At 41.8% G+C, this 21,703-nt stretch overlaps 1 protein-coding gene across 2 annotated transcripts in view; it reads right to left on the bottom strand.

Moving 5' to 3' along the window:
* Positions 1-21,703, bottom strand: part of ppp4r2 (protein phosphatase 4 regulatory subunit 2) — a 53,727-nt gene that overhangs the window by 15,622 nt on the left and 16,402 nt on the right. For both annotated transcript variants that reach the window (XM_033036722.1, XM_033036721.1), the window contains exon 3: positions 9,031-9,201. In XM_033036722.1, the coding sequence (XP_032892613.1) occupies positions 9,031-9,201 (171 nt within the window). The remainder of the gene's footprint in view (positions 1-9,030; positions 9,202-21,703) is intronic.

Raw genomic sequence — 21,703 nt, 5'->3', positions numbered from 1 at the left:
AGTATGAACCGCCAGCCAATGAGTTTTGAGACATTTGTTTGAACTTGAGCAGATAAGATGTGCCTTACACTTCAGAATTCATTATGCTACTACCATCAGCAGTTGTATCATCAATAAAGATAAGTGAGCCAGTACCTTCAGCAGCCATACATGCCATCCATAACACCCCCACCACTGTGTTTCACGGATGAGGTGGTATGCTTTGGATCTTGAGCAGTTTCTTCTCTCCTCCATACTTTGCTCTTGCCATCACTCTGATATAAGTTAATCTTCATCTCATCTGTCCACACGACCTTTTTCCAGAACTGTGGTTGCTCTTTTAAGTAATTCTTGGCAAACTGTAACTTGGCCATCCTATATTTGCAGCTAACCAGTGGTTTGCATCTTGCAGTGTAGCCTCTGTATTTCTGTTCATGAAGTCTTCTGCGGAAAGTGGTCATTGACAAATCCACACCTGAAGTGTGTTTCTGATCCGTCGGACACGTGTTTGGGGATTTTTCTTTATTAGAGTGAATTCTTCTCTCATCAGCTGTGGAGGTCTTCCTTGGCCTGCCAGTCCCTTTGCGATTAGTAAGCTCACCAGTGCTCTCTTTCTTCTTAACGATGCTCCAAACAGTTGATTTTGGTAAGCCTAAAGTTTGGCTGATGTCTCTAACAGTCTCATAATGGCTTCTTTGTCTTACACTGGCAAAACTTTGGTCCTCACGTTGATAAACAGCTATAAAGGTTTCCAAAGGTGATGGAAAGACTAGGTGCTGAGAGCTCTCTTATACCTGCATTGAGGAGGCAATTAAACATATCTGAGCAATTTCAAACGCCTGTGAAGCCATGTGTCCCAAACATTATGGTGCCCTGAAATGGGGGGGGGGGGGGGGGGGGGGGGGGGCTATGTATAAAAAACAGCTGTAATTTCTACATGGTGAAATCAAAATGTATAAAAATCCCCTTTAATAAAATCTGACAATGTGCACTTTAACCGCGTGATTTTTTTCTATTACAAATCTTAAATTGTGGAGCAGAGGCAAATAGATAAATGATGGGTCTTAGTCCCAAACATTATGGAGGGCAACTGTAAGGTTTCAGCTCATTCACTCCTAGGTTCAATTGGCACTCTATTATGAATTGATGCTTTTCTATACAATCCATTTGCTCATGGCAAAAGGACAATTATTTAAGTGGCCGGCTGGGAAACACTTTGATTAATACCGTGAATGGGGACCAATGCAGGATTTTGAATAACTGAATATAACTTCCACGGAACACAAAACAGAATTTGGCTGTGGAGAAAAGCTGTTATCTGCAGTTGCAGATATCACTCTTGGTTGTTATGGTCTGCTGTGCCCCTGGTGCCGAGGCCATTGAAAAGCCATGAAAATGATCTGGGGTGGGGGCAAAGATGAACAGCAGGGATCTCAAACCATTTTGGGATTGACACGGGTGAAGTCCTGCAGACACGAGTACCCACAGTGTCGGTGAATAGAAAATTAGATGAACATATGGCTGAAAGATGTGCAAGGAAGAGGTTTGAAGGTCAGGCAGAACAATTTTGAACATAGTAGGGCTTAAGAGACCAGACAGGGACAGAACTTATATCCTCACAAAACACAAAGTGTTGGAGAAACTCGGGCAGCATCGGTGGAGGGAATGGACAGCTGATGTTTTGGGTCAGGACACTTCTTCGCAAAGTTACCTCCCAAGCTGCTGACCTGCTAAGTTCCTCCAGCACTTTGTGTTTTGTTCAGGATTCCAGGATCTGCAGTTTGTCTCCAAACATCCTCAAATGGGTTTGTTTTTGCTGTTTGGAAGGATTGAAACATTGAATGCATAGAAGTAGAGCAAGAAAAGCAGAACTGAAAATGGAACCATTACATTATTGAGATTGTGGAATGTGGAGTACATAAGGGTGGGAAAAAATAAGAGCAAATCAAAGCGCTGGACAAAAGCAGCGGGTTTGCAGGGGTCTGTCGAGGGATTGACAGGGACTCTTCAGGCTGATTGCAGTAGGAAGTAGAAAGCTGGAAGAGAGGTGGGGGCATAACAAAACCTGGCAAGTGATAGATGGATGCATGCGAGAGGGGTTTGATTGCTAGATGGGTGGGGTAAGTGACAAAGGCTACAGGTGAAAAGGGGACAAAAGAGTGTCAGCAAAGGAGAAGAGGAGAGAAATGCAAAACCAGGAGAGATATAGATGAAAGAACACAGGTTAGAGGGTGGAGAAGAGGGACTAAAAGGGAAATGAGGGACTCGAGGATGGGAGATGGATTTACGAAGGAAGAGGGAAAAGGAGCATTACGATGGGGAGGGGAGGAGATAGTGGAATTGGGTGTGCACTGGGAAAGCACATGAAAGAGTCAGACGGTATTACTTAAAATCGGAGAATACACTGCTGAAATCAAAGGTTTGCAAAGATAAAGGTTTATTAATATGTTCCGAGATAGATTCTTCTTACATCGTTGATCTTGAACAAAACAACTAAATTGAATAGAAATAAAATTAAAGTTTGCAAAGGAAGCCATTAAAGTCTCCAATAACCTTTTAAGAATCCGTCTTAGAAAGTATTAATAAACTTTTATTATTGTGCGACAGTAGATACAGACAAATCTTTAACAAAGTCCACAGTGAATGAGATAAGGCCATGGGTTTATTGGGTATTAGTAATTCCTTGATGACAATCAACGTGTTGCAAAACACTTTTGTAAAAGAATACCAAGCAGTAAATGTCGACGACTAAAGATGGCCCAGGTTTGTGTACAATGCTTCACTCAAGCAAGAGACACAGATGGAAGTGTATCCTTGGTGAACGGCTGCTAGCCAGCAGCCGTCCGTCTTAAATTCTTTTTTTTTTAGTTTTTAGTGAGTCCTGTTTTTTTGTTTGTAGGGGATATGGTCTTTTAATGTGGGGGGGTAGGTGTTACTTTATTTATAGGTCCCTACCTGGTCGGTGTGGCAGCCTTTTTTCCGGGCTGCCCGTCGACCCGTCCTCGTGGCCTACCAGCGGGCTTGGAGCGCCGTTTCTTGGCGGGAACCACCCAGCACCTCGGCCTGGGTGGCGGCACAGCATTGGAGCGCTGGAGCGGAGCGGAGCGGAGCGGGCGATGCCTTGCCTGGGTCGCCGCGCTGGAGCTCTGGCGAGCTGGACCACCGAGAGCAACATCTCCGGGCTGCGGGTTTGCGGAGCGGAGAGACGGCGTGCGTAGAGGCGGCAAGGCGGAGAGCGGGCGCCGACTTTGTCATCGGGTGCCTGGGAGCGCCAAACCGACGCGGCCTTGTCGGCTTCGGCAGCCGCGGTCTCCAACCAGGAAGCGGCCGTTCCAAGTGGCCCAGCCGCCGAAAGGACTCTCCCGACGCCGGGGCAAGACCACCCGGTGAGAACGGCCAGGGACATCGGGCCTCCGTAGAGGCAATTGCGGTGGCCTCAATAGGCCTGACTTTGGGGTGAACATGGGGTGGGGACTGGACATTGTGCCTTCCCCCACAGTGGTGTCCACTGTGGGGGGATGATTTTTTTGTCTAATTGTAGTCCTGTAGGTCTGTGTCCAAGATGGCTGCCGTGAAGAGAGAGTGGACGCTGGCGCGCTTTGGCTGCCGCTGCTCTCTTTTCACACTGTGTTTTTGATTTTCTGTTTTTGGATTGAATTCTGTTTTTAATTTGTGTCACTGTGATGTCTTTAATTACTTGTTTTATTCCGATTATATGTTTTATTTCGATTACTATGTAAGGTGTCCTTGAGATGTATGAAAGGCGCCCATTAAATAAAATTTATTATTATTATTATTATCCTTTCATGCTGTTTGAAGCAATCCGCAGAATTGGCAAGGAACAAAAGGGGATAAAGTGCTACCCAGTAAGGTAAGAGCCGATGACCTTTGGCCTATGGGGTCAACTGGAAGGCATGCAGGAGTGGGGGAAGGGAGGGGTTGTAGAGTTAATAGGGTGGTGTAAATATATTTTAAGCTTGGAGGTTCCAGATGACAGCCACAAGAACCTGGCAGACATTTTGGGGCTAATTAGTCAGAGCTAATAGATGCTTCTGAACAATACATGTCACCATAATTGGGCATTCAGAAATGCTTTCCAGCAAAGTTCCAGACACTTGCTGACTGCAAAAGTTTTTATAGATATGTGAAAAGAAAGAGATTAGTTAAAACAAATGTAGGTCCCTTGCAGTCAGAAACAGGTGAGTTGATCATGGGGAACAAGGATATGGCGGACCAATTGAATAACTACTTTGGTTCCGTCTTCACTAAGGAGTTGGAGGAATTGAGTGAAATCCAGGTTAGCCGGGAAGTGGTGTTGGGTAAATTGAATGGATTAAAGGCCGATAAATCCCCAGGGCCAGATAGGCTGCATCCCAGAGTACTTAAGGAAGTAGCTCCAGAAATAGTGGATGCATTAGTAATAATCTTTCAAAACTCTTTAGATTCTGGAGTAGTTCCTGAGGATTGGCGGGTAGCAAACGTAACCCCACTTTTTAAGAAGGGAGGGAGAGAGAAAACGGGGAATTACAGACCAGTTAGTCTAACATCGGTAGTGGGGAAACTGCTAGAGTCAGTTATTAAAGATGGGATAGCAGCACATTTGGAAAGTGGTGAAATCATTGGACAAAGTCAGCATGGATTTACAAAAGGTAAATCATGTCTGACGAATCTTATAGAATTTTTCGAGGATGTAACTAGTAGCGTGGATAGGGGAGAACCAGTGGATGTGGTGTATCTGGACTTCCAGAAGGCTTTCGACAAGGTCCCACATAAGAGATTAGTTTACAAACTTAAAGCACACGGCATTGGGGGTTCAGTATTGATGTGGATAGAGAACTGGCTGGCAAACAGGAAGCAAAGAGTAGGAGTAAACGGGTCCTTTTCACAATGGCAGGCAGTGACTAGTGGGGTACCGCAAGGCTCAGTGCTGGGACCCCAGCTATTTACAATATATATTAATGATCTGGATGAGGGAATTGAAGGCAATATCTCCAAGTTTGCGGATGAAACTAAGCTGGGGGGCAGTGTTAGCTGTGAGGAGGATGCTAGGAGACTGCAAGGTGACTTGGATAGGCTGGGTGAGTGGGCAAATGTTTGGCAGATGCAGTATAATGTGGATAAATGTGAGGTTATCCATTTTGGTGGTAAAAACAGGAAAGCAGACTATTATCTAAATGGTGGGCGACTAGGAAAAGGGGAGATGCAGCGAGACCTGGGTGTCATGGTACACCAGTCATTGAAAGTGGGCATGCAGGTGCAGCAGGCAGTGAAGAAAGCGAATGGTATGTTAGCTTTCATAGCAAAAGGATTTGAGTATAGGAGCAGGGAGGTTCTACTGCAGTTGTACAGGGTCTTGGTGAGACCACACCTGGAGTATTGCGTACAGTTTTGGTCTCCAAATCTGAGGAAGGACGTTATTGCCATAGAGGGAGTGCAGAGAAGGTTCACCAGACTGATTCCTGGGATGTCAGGACTGTCTTATGAAGAAAGACTGGATAGACTTGGTTTATACTCTCTAGAATTTAGGAGATTGAGAGGGGATCTTATAGAAACTTACAAAATTCTTAAGGGGTTGGACAGGCTAGATGCAGGAAGATTGCTCCCGATGTTGGGGAAGTCCAGGACAAGGGGTCACAGCTTAAGGATAAGGGGGAAATCCTTTAAAACCGAGATGAGAAGAACTTTTTTCACACAGAGAGTGGTGAATCTCTGGAACTCCCTGCCACAGAGGGTAGTCGAGGCCAGTTCATTGGCTATATTTAAGAGGGAGTTAGATGTGGCCCTTGTGGCTAAGGGGATCAGAGGGTATGGAGAGAAGGCAGGTACAGGATACTGAGTTGGATGATCAGCCATGATCATATTGAATGGCGGTGCAGGCTCGAAGGGCCGAATGGCCTACTCCTGCACCTAATTTCTATGTTTCTATGTTGATTTACTTGAGTCCAGGTAAACATTCAGCTTTCAGCCATGTTGTCATACCCAGGATAAAGTGCTCAATGTCTCAGAGCAAGAATACATTTAACCAATCCGTATCATTGGATAGCAAATTCACTTCCTTGGAAGTGAATGTGGAAAACTCTGCATAAAGATGCATATTTTTAAACTGGAGGAATTCACAGATTATGTAGAATTACAGTACAGTAACTAACCATTCAAATCAACCAGTCCATATATATTTTTTTTAACTATCAAAGTCTTCTATCATTATCATCTAATCTGTCATGTGTTTATCTAGCTTTCCCTTAAATGCATCTACATTACTTAACTGAACCCCTCTCACTCCGGAGTTATACATTTTCACCACGTTCCTTATGGAGTTAATTCATTCCCAGAAGAAACTCCTTCTGAATTCTCCATTTGACTTCTGAGCAACAAGTTTATATTGATCAACTCTTTTTTTTCTCTGTCCCAAGTGAAAAGGAAACGTCTATTTTAATAAAACCTTTCATAATTATGGACCTCCATAACTGAAGATGCCCTGAGATTTGTATTTGACAAAATACCAAATGTATGTATCTATTTCTGAAGCATGTAATTTAATAATTCTGTTAACGGGTTTGAATTTCTTGCACACTCACTCCCATACCTTTACATATGTTGCATAATTGTATATGGCAATTGAAGCACCGTCAAAGCAAAATTTCATTCAGGATTTAGCAGAACCTTGTTTTGATGTTTGTTCACATATTGCCTATTCATCTGTTCATGCTTCAGCTGAGCAGGAGAGGCAATGGGCAGACTCTTCCTGCACTTGCTCTGCCAGCTGTGGCTCCTGTCTGCTCTCATGTGTCCCCAAGGTGGAAGCCCGATCCCATTGCTCTGCTGCATCTTGGTGTCAGGTGACAAGAGGAGTGGGAGAAGGGAGGGGTGGTTATACAGGTGGTACACAATCGAAGCCCATTGCTGGAGCACCTTGACAGGCTATGACAACTATTTTTAAATGTTTAAAATGGATGCATATTTAATAAAAAATATTTCAAATTAAAAATATACTTAAAACTTAACTCACCTTGCGCTTCTCTTGCAAATCGACATGTGCAAAATCCCATCCTATGTCTGGTCAGACCTGACGTAGGATCAGAGAAATGTCTCCCAGAAATGATGCTGTGACAGACAGGACCATCTGCCACTCACTACAACTCAGGTTGGGGACCCTCACTAATCTGGGACTTGCTAGTTGGAAATCTGTTCAGAACTATCCAGAGCCAGAAAGATTCATCTCCATGTCTCTCTAACCTTATCCATTTACAAATGTGTAAACAACCAAGTTCTGTGCCCTTATTTCACTTGTTATAAAAGATAGTTTCATTTTGCATGCAAGAAACATAGAAACATAGAAAATAGGTGCAGGAGTAGGCTATTCGGCCCTTCGAGCCTGCACCGCCATTCAATATGATCATGGCTGAGCATTCAACTCATGCAGGGAATATATATTCCATGCAGGGAATATATATTGTTTCTTGGAGGAAATTTGAAAATATCTTGCTTATTTTCAAAGATCTAAGTCATTAAAAGTGAATAGATTGGTTGTCTCAAATATAAATACATATAAACAACTTTGAATTGCACCGGCATGAAATGCCCATCATTTTCCAGTTTTTTAAAAATCATATATGGTGCCATAGACCTCGAAAACTACTAATGCGATACTCTTGTTCTGCATTGCAGGACAAGAGTACTGTTCTGCACGCCTTGTTTTCTGTGATGTGCTTTAACGGCTTGGATTAAATCTAATGTCATGATTAAGTTTGCCAATAATTCCAGAAGTGACAACTGGGAACAAAGTTCAATATGACAGGAATAAAACTAGAATAAACAAATTTATCCCAATTGCAGGATACAGATTACCAGTAAAATCAGGACAGATGGGTGCCACTGATGGTAGGCCAGGTCCTGGAAGAGTCAACTCCTTTCCTTGGTTGTTTGACTGAACGATCAGCCTGTAATTTCCACCACCAAGTTGATAAAAGAGCAGCAGGTGAATTGAAACACCACTACTTTTAAGTTGTAGAAACAAGGAACTGTTGGTTTACAAAGAAAAAGTGGTGGAGTAACTCAGCAGTTCACACAGCATCCTTGGAGGATACAAAGTGGAAGACACCCCTTATGTTCCCTTTCAGGCTATGGACCACATTCATTTGGAAATATGTCACCAATCCTTCATCACTAGTTGTACATCCTAGAACTCCCTACACAACAGCATTGTGCAGAGAATCTGAGATTCAAAAAGGCGGCTTTCCATAACCTACGCTTGAGTTATTAGGGGTGGGTAATTGATACTGACCTTTCCAGTAATGCACACATTCTAAAGAGTGAATAAGTGAAAATGTTGAGGAACTACATGGCTACAGAGCCCAGAAAACAGTAATACAAGTAGTTGGGGTTAAGGCATCATAAGGATGGTTGAAGCAGTATCTGCTGAGGCACATACTGTAAGGAAGCAAATTAAACGTGACAACCTAGTTACACTAGTTATAATACTGTGGACAGTTCTGGCCACCTCACCACATAAAGAATGTGACAGTGGAGGAAGAGCAGTACATTACATGGATGTTGACAGGGCAGGAGAGGAAGGCTAGGCTGTAGTTCTATTCTTTAAAACAAAGGAGACTTGAGGTTTAACACATGCAAAATAATTGTCCTTGATAGCATGAATTGGGTGGACTCATTTACATGGCAGAGGGGTATTTTAACTGGGAGATTCAGGTAGAAGGTAGAAGCTGGTTGGAGGTTGGGTGGAAAGCAGAGGAAAATAAAAGTCAAAATATATTGGAGGTCCAGAAATCACCACTGTAAAGATTAATGCAAACGGCACAATTTTGTAATGTATCACTGAGCCACTTCTGAATTTATCTAAAATTAAGGAATTCAACAGAAAATCTTGGTTAAAAATGTGGTTTGATATTAGATTAAGGAATAGAGGTAAAACTATTTCTATATCAATACTAAATTGATATTATGCTGCAATGTATTTTTTTGCAAAACCATTACCACATGCAAATTGTTTAAAAAAAATTAACGTTAAAAAAAAATCATTGCTCATCAACTTACCCCGTGAAACCATTAACAATTTTAAGTATTCGGTCCTTCATTTCTTCATAAGGAACATATTCCACATTCGGATTAGGTGGAGTTCTCAGTTCAGGAGCAGAAGCTCTGAAGTCATCCATGACTTTTTCCAATTTAAATACAAAGTAGCATTTAAACTGTGACCAGGGAATCCTGAAATTACAATCCATTAAAAAAAATGAATACATGTAAAATGATGCTATTCTAAATTAATAGAAGTGAAATCAAATTAAAGAACTGTATATACTGAAAAACATTTCAAGTCTAACATATTATTTTTAAACTAAACTGAAAAATGACTGCAGAATTTTCTGTTAACATACAAATTAACCTAAATATTGTGATCTGTAAACTTCACCCAAATGCAGTGCTCTCCAGTCACACGGTCTCCTGTAATCTTAGTTATTTTAAGACTTGACCTTTATAAAAAGACAGTGAACATGTTTTATTTGTATTAATATTGTATGCATCCACTTCTTATACCAATTTTGTTGCCATGGCTGACAGTCTTAGCATTCCACATACATTTCTACCTGCCATTTTATAGCAACTTCTAATAAACACTAGTTGTTCATTAAATCTGTCGCAGTAACAAGGGATCGCCAACCATAAAAACCTCTGCCATTAGCTGAAGGCCAAAGTTGGAGGTTCGGCCACAACGTAATCAGTCAAGGTTTTTGTTTCACTCAGGGTGATATAACAGATGCCAACAAATGTTGTTGGACTAACCTTATGTTACCAGCAGATAAATAAGCAAGCAGCAATAGTTTCCTTGACAGATTATCTAACGTCATTAGATTCAAACTTTTAATTCATCTTGACATAGAAAACCATAAAGAGTTCAATTCAATTCAAATACATAAGCACATACAAGGTGAATGCATTTGCATTGCAAACACATTTACTGTAGTGTTTTTAGATGAATATCTTTAGTGTGATACATCTAGATTGAGCAACAGTTACTATGGTGCAGTGAAACAATATTAAAATAGCAGCAGGATCGCCCAAACGATATGCTGCAGATACAGATTGCAATTCATGTTTTGCAACATTCTAGTTGCAGCTTCCTGGTTGTTCCAGGTTATTTCTGTCCTATTGCACAATGCAACGGGGAGTAGAATTTGCCATTCCGCTGATCATGGCAGTTCAAACTGCTTGACAGATGTCAGCATACTATGTCTGTATCCTCACTACCGAAAATACAATGTTATGTTTATTCATTAAATGTATACTCAACATGTGGCTTATTTAAAGCTTTTGAGAGCTATGACTGAGAGAAAAAGCTTGATATCAGAACTTGCCTTCATAAGAAAGTGATGGTTTTAGTTAAACAGGGTAAAAATTTGCATCTGCAAAAAAATTGTGTTTGGTTACATATTCTACTTCACAAGAATTTGTTTGTAATTTAAATTAATAATTTAGATACCGATGTTTGGAAAGCAGTGCCTAAATTTGCAAATAAAGATGGTTATGTATTCAGATTCAAGACCACAACAGCAAAGTTATCGAAATTGCCAAAACAAAAAATGCAATCTATGCATTTCCATAACATACACTTTCATCAGAACACATAACAAAGGAGCATAAACAGCACCAGTAAGCCAAGTTGTTCATCATTCCTGCTCTGCCATTCATTAAGAACATGATCTTTTGCTTCAGCCTTGCTTCCAATATTAATCCCATATCCCTCAACCTACTCTTCTGTAAATCAAAATATGACCATTCCTGATCCATCTATCACATGCCAGCTCGTGCTCCCAACACTTCCCCTCATCTCTTTCCTTACAAGCCCTCTCCTCTATCAGTCTAAAGAGTCCTGCCCGCAACTCAAACGCCCAGGAACAAAGAAAATTGCAAAAAGTGGTGAACACTGCCCAGTCCATCACGGGTACTGACCTCTCCATTAATGAAGGGATCTACAAGAGTAACTGCGTCAAAAAAGAAGCCAGCATCAGAGACCCACACCACCTTGGCCACGCTCTCCTTTCACTTCTGCCATCACAAAGGTGGTACAGGAGCCTGAAAACTGTAACGTCCAAGTTCAGGAAGACCTTTTTCCCGCAACAACCATCAGGCTATTAAACACTTTAACCTCCAAATAGGCTTCAAACAATGTAGACCGAGGCTTTATTCAAGACGATAGAACTTTATTTATCCCAGGACGGAAATTGATCTGCCAACAGTCATAAAACACAAAATACATGAAACATGAAATTAAAGTAACGAGTAGAAAGGATTGGGGATGTGCAAAAATTGGGATGGGGAATGAGTCTACCCCACAACATAAGGGAGAGTTGTACAGCTTGATATCCACAGGGAAGAAGGATCTCCTGTGGCATTCTTTACTGTATCTTGGTGGAACCAGTCTTTTGCTGAAGGTACTCCTCAGGTTGACCAGTGTGTCATGGAGGGGGTCAGCTGTATTGCCCTAGATGCTTTGCAGTTTGAGGAGCATCCACTCCTCCAAGATCACCTCCCATGAATCCAACACCGCACTCAGGACAGAGCCAGCCTTCTTGATGTTTGTTAATGCTATTTGCATCCTCAGCCTTTGCCCTGCCGCCCCAGCACACGACAGCGAAGATGATGGCACAGGCTACCACCGATTGGTAGAACATCTGCAGCATCTTACTGCACACGTTGAAAGCGAGGAGCCTTCTCAAAAAGTACAGCCGGCTCTGTCCCTTCTTGTACAGGACCTCAGCGTTCCTGGACCAGTCCAGTTCACAATCCAGGTACACTCCAAGGTATTTGTACCCCCTGGTAAACTGCACATCCACACCATTGATGAAGACAGGGGACTGGGGTATTCCTCTCCTCGTAAAGTCCACCACTAACTCCTTATTCTTATCATTGTTGAGCTGCAGGTGATTCAGCCCACACCACTAAACAAAGTCGTTGACTACACCTCTGTATTCAGCTTCCCTCCCCTCACTGATGCAGCCCACAATTGCAGTCATCTGAAAACTTCTGCAGGTAGCAGGAGTCCGAGTTATATCTGAAGTCAGAGGTGCAGATGGTGAAGAGGAAGAGAGAGTGGACCGTCCCTTTGGGAGCCCTGTGTTACTCACTCCCATGTCCAAGACACAGTTCTGCAGCTTGGCATGTTGTGGTTGTCCAGTCAGGTAGTTGGTGACTCAGGACACCAATGGAGCGTCCAAACGCATGTTCGTCAGTTTGCTCCCTAGCAGTGTAGGCCAGGCTAAAAGCACTGGAGAAGTAAGAAAACATGACTCTCACTGTGCTTCCCGGCTTATCCAGGTGAGCATAGGAACATGAGAGCAGGTGGATGACAGCGCCTCAACCCCATGTTTGTTTGGTAAGTGAACTGCAGGGGCTCCAGGTAGTTTAACCAGTTTAACCATCACAGAAACCCTCTCAGTCTGAAGATATGCTGGAGTACTCTGCACAACTGGCTGGCACACCCCTTGAGTACCCTAGGGCTGACACCATCGTGACCCGTGGCTTCGCCTGGGCGGAGTCTGCTCGGCTCTTTTCTCACCTGCTCAGCCTTGATGGTCAGGCGCAACAAAGGGCAATGGCAGAGGAAGTGGACCAGGGGGATTGAGGGGGAGAGTCTGTTGGGGAGCAAGGGGGAGGGTGGGCATTGTTCTGTTTCAGGACATATGACAATAAAACACTCTTGACTCGACTCTTTTAACCATACTGCTTCAAATAAATTGATCTTGTAGGATCCACACTGTAACAATTCCAAGCTTTTATCTTTCAAAACTAGTGATTACCCAAAGCACATTCTCAAATTACAAGTGCAGTTCTGAAGTATTTCACGTGGAAGCCCACTTTGGGTCATAGTTACACAGGCCCTTCTGCCCGACTTGCTCACAACGGCCAACATGTCCCATCTGCACTAGTCCAACCTGTCTGCATTTAGCCAATATCACTCTAAACCTGTCTTATTATGTACCTTTCTAAATATTTCTTAAACATTACGATAGTACCTGCCTCATCAACTTCCTTCTCCGGCAGCTCGATCCATGCACCCACCACCCTTTGTGTGGAAAATGTTACCCCCACAGGTTCCTGTTAAATCTCCCCCCCACCACCCCTCACCTTAAACCTACGTCATCTGGATCTCGATTTCCCCTGCTCTAGGCAACAGACTGCATCTACTGGATCTTCTCATGATTTTATACACCTCTATAACATCAATGAAACTTTGAACAAGATGCAATGCATATCCTATTTTTTTTCTTATTTATTAAATTGTCAAATTAACCAATTGCCCAAACAAATATGAAATATGCTGACATTGCAAAAATGATGATGCATTTTAAACATTTTCACCCTGGAGTACCACGGAAGAGATTTAGAACGCTAAATTAAGCAGCTATGTTTCAATCTCAAGGCCTTGACAACTATCTGAGATATCATTGTGAAGTAACCAGGATTGCTATTCATTTATCAATATATTGTTATCAATAGCACCATTCTCCTTGTGGTAATGTCAACATTGCAAAAGTTAGAACAGTTTTTAATCATTCTGCCCCTAATTCCTATGTCTCACAATTTTTTTTTGGAAATAGTCTACAGCAGTGCTTCTTAAACTGGTGAATGGTTCACCCAAGGGCAAATTAAATTATTTATATATTTTTTTGTCAAACTTAAAAAAAGCATTGCCATTAAAGTGGTTAGAAAGCTCTTATTGGGTTAATGGCAGTGGAGCTGGAAATTTGATATGTTTTGTTCTCTCTAACTATGGTTTTCTAATTTCAAAGTAGCAGGATATTTCCCAAATTTACTGTAATATAACCTTTTAGGGAAGACCAGACAAGCTAGTGGGATCATTTGCTCATGTGACAAAATAAATTATATATAAAATTACACACAAGGGAAAATAAGACGATAATTACCAAAAAAACATTCGAAAATTTAGTTGAGAATGAATGAAATTTTGTGATAATGACTCACGGGTGAATGACTGAAATAGTTTAAGAAGCACTGGTCCACATCACAAACATATTTCAAACGAAATGAGTAAAAATGATTGGGTTCTTTTAAGTATAACATTTGAAATTGGCAAGCATTCACAAAGTAATTTTTTACAGTCATTCTTCACTGATTAGCTGGTATGTTGTTCAAATATACAGTATATTAAAATCCCAGATTAGATCTGTGGTGCTTTCCAAAACTGATCTTAATTGCAATGTCAGTACTGGTCAAATCAGGTTGATTCGAACCCATGCAAATCTGCTCTCAATCGAAGTGTATTTCATTTACCTTTTATCAGGCACGACCTCGCTCATCTGCTTTTGTATGTTATTGTTTGGGCTCTGCAAGCCAATTAACTGGGGATCAGATCGCAATCTAAATCCAAACAGTACAAAACAGTTGAACTCCAGACGTATAGCGAGAGTGACCACCTGATATCAAAGTATTTGACCCTGTGAGCTGTATGTAAGCCTAAATAAACCATGGAGATTAAAGAGAAACTGCTCCACTGGCTGCTGTCTAACAAACACAAGGGCAGACACCAAGTTTATCACAAGCCAATCATCTCAGCTCATTTCATGAAAGTGGCCTATACCCAATGACCTTCAGATGCTCAATGAACTCCATTCAGGTTCACGTTAAAGGAGTAGAATTAGGCCATTCTGTCCATCGAGTCTACTCCGCCATTCAATCGCGGCTGATCTCTGTCACCTTATCCCATTTTCCTACCTACTTTCCATAACCCTTGACACCTGTTCTAATCAAGAACTTGTCTATCTTTGCCTTAAAAGTATCCACTGACTTGGCCTCCACAGCCCACTGAGGCAATGAGTTCCACAGATTAACTACCCTCTGACTAAAGAAGTTTCTCCTCACCTCCTTTTTAAAAGAGCGCCCTTTAATTCTGAGGCTATGACCTCTGGTCCTAGACTCTCCTACCAGTGGAAACATCCCACATTATAGAAACATAGAAATTAGGTGCAGGAGTAGGCCATTCGGCCCTTCGCGCCTGCACCGCCATTCAATATGATCATGGCTGATCATCCAACTCAGTATCCCGTACCTGCCTTCTCTCCATACCCTCTGATCCCCTTAGCCACAAGGGCCACATCTAACTCCCTCTTAAATATAGCCAATGAACTGGCCTCGACTACCCTCTGTGGCAGAGAGTTCCAGAGATTCACCACTCTCTGTGTGAAAAAAGTTCTTCTCATCTCGGTTTTAAAGGATTTCCCCCTTATCCTTAAGCTGTGACCCCTTGTCCTGGACTTCCCCAACATCGGGAGCAATCTTCCTGCATCTAGCCTGTGGTCTATGCCTTTCACAATTCTGTAAGTTTCAATGAGGTCTGCCCTCAACCTTCTAAACTCCAGCGAGTAGAGGCCCAGTGCTGTCAAACGCTCAGCATCAGCATATGCTGGACTCGTAACTGCATGGTTTGGCTATTCTATTTGCATCTTTCCAGTTCACAAAGCAGCCTGTTTCCATGTACTCGGAGGCCTAGGCAATTTTCAGGCTTTATTTGCTAAGTGCCAACCAACATTTGTGCCACACAAGTCCCTGGCAATGAGTATATCCAACAAGACTATGGCCGTACCCATTGACATCTAACATTATCGTCGCAAATTTCCACATCAACACAGGACAACTGCGGAATGGAAACATAACTGGATCACTAGTAATAATACCACAGCTTCAAAAGTTAGTCAAAAGCTGTGCATTTTATGGCAAATTGCTCAGTGGTCTAGAAGGGCGCCGCAATAATCAAACAGCTAAACAATATACAGGATGGTCAGCCACCTGCCTGGCACCCATATCACAATGTTAAGCATTCACATACTCCACGTGCACAGTACATAGTCTACAAGATGCACTGGGCATCTTCTCAAGCTCATTCAAACTGCCTTGCAAACCTGCAAGACATAATTTGATGGCATATGGAAACAGTACTCCATGCATGGTTGCACACCATCTTGAACTGAACATAATGATGTGCTCTTGTCAAACTGGGCCAAAACCCCTAACTTTATCTAATTATACGTTAGGGTACTTTCACTGCATGGCCAGCACGAGTTCTCCACTTCTTTTATCCAAAACATCGTAACTCAAATTTGTGGTTTTTATTCGCTTTACTCTTCTCACTGACATGAATCATTAACTCTTTTTTCATAAATACTGCTCAAAGTACTTCGAGCATTTGTTGTTTAAATACCCAAATTTATGTCAATCTTACGTTATACACATTTCATCATCAGTTGAAAGATCATTATTGGTTCTTCAATTGTTTTGCATTTCTGAATTGGTGTAAAAATTTGCTCGAGCAACAGATAACAATTGTTAAAGATCAGTGTCTGTAACATTTTGTTCCAGTGAGATAAAAATAAAATTGACAATTGTTGATGACCAATGGTGTTAAAAATTATCTAGAAGTTCAAGTCACATTAGAGTCTACTCAATTAGATCAGATTAATACCTGCATTATTGGGGTAGAAGTATGCAGATGCTGCACTTCTGAAATAAAAGTAGAAAAAGCTGGGTAGATGCTGCAGTTCCATCTGAAAAGTGGTTAGTGGAGCCTAATCAGAGTAAGAAAGGCTATGATTTCCTCTTTGTTCATGGTGTGGTTAACCCCAAGAGAAATGTTTGCATGGCTTCTTGGATCAAGTGCAACTGGATGCCACACAGGGGTCATATGAGCATGCAATTCGGACGCGGTGCGCAGCAGCAGAGCAGTTTTGTAGGACACTGACAGCGTTGCATGGCCAGTCCGACCCCACCAACTCTGACACAGTGCCGCCACCAGGACTTTAAGGCCAAGTTAAGACTCTACATTTGCAAGAATTTTGAAACTTGAAAGATACAAGTGGCACCCGAAGATATACTCTCGTATACTGCCCCAGTGTAATCTACTCGTATACTGCCCCAGTGTAATCTACTATTCCTCCATCTTTCACTTGGGTATGATTGTGCTTATCTATAGCAAGATTGTATGCAAAAAGATAATTTTATTTTACCTAGGTACCTGACAATAAAGCACCATTGAACTCTACATGAGCAATTTCACATTCTACTCGGATGACTACATTTTGTGCTGATCTGTTACTTCTCGACAGAAAAGGAAAGTTCAAAACAGTAACCATTGTTTATTTTGCATTGTCATGAGCTTATTGTGTACACTACTCCAGGAATAACTCTGCTGGAGGAAAATAAGTAAAAACGAAGGTTTCTTCAACAAAGCTGGTAATAAACAACTTTAGATGTGGATGTTGAGAAAAAAAATTGACCTAGTGCAAAAATCAGACATTCAGAACTTTTCCAATGAGCTTATAAATTAATTCTTGGGTCCTAGATTCAGTTCAGTCTGCATTCAAACGGGAATTAAAAACTGGTTATGAGGACCACCAAAAATCTGATCAGCCATGATTCCCACCTCACATTATCAATGGAAAAACTTCCACAGACATTGGATTGATCATCATCATATTTCAGTCCACTAACCAGTCCTGGCTAGACTCTTGCAAAGAATAGCACGTTGATTACATCCTTGAGAGAATCTTGTTCCGACAGAACAGTATTCTAATGAGTCAACTCATTCAAATTATTTTCATGGTTTTACTGCCTGATCAGAGCGATTTCTTAAGCTTTCCCAATGAAAAGGGCGAGCTATTTTATGATGCATTCATTTTGACAGAAAATAGTGCTTGGGGTGTCCTAGAATGTGAAGCAACATGGGAATTGCAGCTATCATCCAAAAATTAGCCTTCAAGATATTAAAAATAATGGAATTCTTAGGAAAGTACTAATTAACAAGAGACAATACACAACATTGCTGTAAGTTTGTGCAAGAAGGAACTGCAGATGCTGGTTTAAACCGAAGATAGACACAAAAAGCTGGAGTAACTCAGCAGGACAGGCAGCATTTCTGGAGAAGGAAAGGGTGACGTTTTGGGTCAAGACCCTTCTTCAGACTGGTGTTGGTTTGCTATTGTCACATGTACCAAGATACTGAGAAAAACGTTAGTTTTGAAACACAATCCAGTCAGTCACACCATGTCCATGTTCAAGCAAACCATACCCATGTTCAAAGAGGAAATTAACTAGAATGCAGATTATAGTACTACATCAATAGAGCAACAAAGAAAGTGCAGATTAACACAATCATGTGCAAGGGCTGCAACGAGATAGGTTATCTCTCAGGTTATTTCCCCATATCCCTTGATATGGGGAAAAAGCAGGAACTGATTTTAGATGATCAGCCATGATCATATTGAACGGCGCTGGCTCGAAAGGGCCGAATGGTCTACTCCTGCACCTATTTTTCTATGTTTCTTAGGCTGGCAAATCATACTGCACCCTCCCTATGAAAGGCCTATTCAGTCATCTGAAATGGTGGGGAAGAAGTGCAGTGGTCGATGGAAAGGGGTGGGGAGAGGGGGTAGGCTCATTTCTCTGATGGTCTGGGCTTTGCAGCTTCTTGTAGTGTTGGCTAGAGCATTTGCCAAACCAAGTTGTGAGGCAGTCCAATAAGATGCTTGCTACAGTGCATCTATATAAATTTGTAAGAATCGTTGGGAGACATGCCAAATTTCCTTAGTGTTCGGAGGAAGTAGAGCTATTAATGTGCTTTCTTGGCTCTAGCATCAATGTTCTAGGACCAGAACAACTTATTGGTGATATTTATACATATAAACGTGAAGCTTTTGTCCATTTCCACTTTAGCAACGTTGATGCTGATTGGGCCATGCATTCCATCCCATTTCCTGTAGTCATTAACTATCTCCTTCATCTTGTTGACAATGAAGGAGAGGTTGTTGTCTTGACACCATTTCACTCAACTCTATATCCTTCCTGTACTCTGTCACATCAATGTTCTAAATCATTAGTTAATGATTTATGTTGAATAACAATTGCTAAATAGACAGCATTTCCTTAGTGTTAAAGCCTTATTGCATCTATTGTTTATGGGCTAACTCTACTGAATCAAAGCAGTTATAAAATTTAAACCCATACTTCAATATTCAATGCATTTTGCCCCTCAACCCCCATTGGCATGGTAAAACTGGATTCTCATGTGTTTATGTACCTTGATGCTGTCTCTTATCACATGCTAAACAAGGTAATCGCTCTTTTCAGGAACAAGAGATTTATTTTAAACGCACCAAATTGTTTGTTGACTTTTCTATTGATTTACTCATTAATAATAGATTTAGGCTGGAGACAACGTGATGTACATAATATATGGTGCTATGATGTGCGTGCAATGGAAAGTGCAGCCAAATTTTACTAGATTGGTTCAACCTAAGGCAGATTTTCCAAATTAGAGATCAAGTAGACTAGGGTCTGTATTTGCTAGAGTTTAGACGAATGAGAGCAGATGTCATTGCAAATTATAAAATTCTTACAGGCTGCATGCAGAAAGGATTGTTTACCTGGCCAAGTAAAACAAATTGCTTATCTCAGCACAAGAACAGCCAGTTTATGATTGAGATTAGAAATTGTGTCAGCAATAGTCTGTAATTTGGAAGCAGTCAATGAGCTCATTCAAAACAGATCAGTAGTTTTCCAGACGTCAAGAGATCCAAGGAAAAGGGAGGTAGTTCATAAAAATGGCAGCAAAATAGGATAAGTGCCATGATGTCAATGAATGGCAGCGCAGGCTCAAAGAGCTGGATTACCAACTCCTACTCTACATTATATGAAGGGACAGCTACAAGAAAAAGTAAAAGGTATGTTAATGGAATTTAGCTTCATGCACAAACTAATAATGGAGAAGATTTTATTTTATTTACTCAGTTTCTAAAGGGCTGCATTTCAAACTGACATGGGATGAATTGTTCACAACATTGGCTGTGGTGCAATACCATCGGGAAGTCACTTAACATGATCCCGAATAATCTGTTGCAGGAGCTCAGCGAGTCATGTTGGGAGAAAGGAATTGTTTACATTAGAGCTCAAAATCATGCATCAGGACTAAACGTGGAGAGAAGATCGTCAGTGTAAAGAGTGGAGGGAGTGTGAAAACACGGGGCAGTGGATGAATGGATGACTGCGGATGGGTGAAAAATGATGACCTCATCTGAGCCTCCACTGCTAGAGCTGGGCCCACATCAAAGAACAATATCTAACTCCACCTGGGTAGTCTGCAACCTATGGTATGAATATTACATTTTCCAATTTCTGGTAACCATGGCCTCCCCCATATTTTCCACCACCCTCTTTCCCATGTTCTTACAGTCTCCCCATTTTTGTCCCCTTTCCCACACTCCCACTCCTTACCCTTAATTATACTTTTCAATCCATCCTCCTCCCGATTCGATCCACCCATTTGTTTCACCCACCTTCCCTACCAGGTTCTGGTTGTGCCGGCCCTTCACCCCGCCCTAACTGTTTCCCATTATCTCCTTCATTACTTGTATTCCTGCTCTGGTGATCTTTGTGTTCCTGCTCATCACACTCTAGCAGCTATCACCACCTTTCACCCTCTCCCCTCACCTGGCTTTGTCTACCTCCACGTATCTTCCACTTCATCTGTCTCCCAACTTCATCCTCTACCTAGCTCGATCAGCCTGCAATTCTTCTCCCTCAGTCCACTATCTACTAGCCCCAGCCTCAATACTCCCCATCTTTATACTGCCTATCTTCTCTGTCCAGTCTCAGAAACATAGAAAAATAGGTGCAGGAGTAGGCCATTCGAGCCATTCAATATGATCATAGCTGATCATCTAAAATCAGTACCCGTTCCTGCTTTTCCCCCCATATCCCTTGATTCCTTTAGCTCCAAGAGCTAAATATAACTCTTGAAAACATCTAGTGAATTCGCCTCCACTGTCTTCTGTGGCAGAGAATTCCACAGATTCACAATTCTCCGGGTGAAATTTTTTTTCATCTCAGCCCTAAATGGCCTCCCCTTATTCTTAAACCGTGACCCCTGGTTCTGGACTCCCCCAACATAGGGAAAATTTTTCCTGCATCTAACCTGTCCAATCCCTTAAGAATTTTATATGTATTCGTCCTGATGCAGGGTTTTGATTCAAAGTTGACTATTCTGTGCCCCCCATAGTTGCAACTCCAACTGTTCAGTTTCTCCAGTAGATTGTTTGTTACTCCAGATTTTAACATCTTCTGTCGATTATATCAACACAACACCCAATGAAGCTTGTGAAAAATTAATGAACTCAGTAATGTGACGATTCTTTTTGAGAAAGCAGGCCAGGCATATAGATGCAATAAGTGTGATTAATGTTGGAGCATCATAGTCACGCAGCATATAATACGTATTTTGGTTACACAGTGGCACAGCAGTGGAGCTGCTGCCTTACAGCGCCAGAGACCCGGATTCAATCCTGACTAAGGGTGCTGCTGTACGGAGTTGGTACATTCTCCCTTTGACCATATGGGTTTTCTCCGGCTGCTCTGGTTTCCTCACACACTACAAAGATGTACAGGTTTGGGGGTTAATTGGCTTCAGTAAAAATATAAATTGTCCCTTCTGTGTAGGATAGTGCTAGTGATCGCAGACTCAGTGGGCCGAAGGTTTTGTTTCCGCGCAGTATCTCTAAAGTAAAGTAACAGGTCCTTCAGCTCATCACATTCATACTGACCATCTAGCAATCTACCACCTACCATCATTAATCCTAGTTTTCCACTTCCACCACTATTTCCCTCCCATTCCCCTGCCCGCCACCAACACCAGAGACAGTTTACA

Source organism: Amblyraja radiata, chromosome 18 (genome assembly GCF_010909765.2).
Source record: "Amblyraja radiata isolate CabotCenter1 chromosome 18, sAmbRad1.1.pri, whole genome shotgun sequence".
NCBI lineage: Eukaryota > Metazoa > Chordata > Chondrichthyes > Rajiformes > Rajidae > Amblyraja > Amblyraja radiata.
This window is presented reverse-complemented; position numbering and strand designations above follow the sequence as displayed.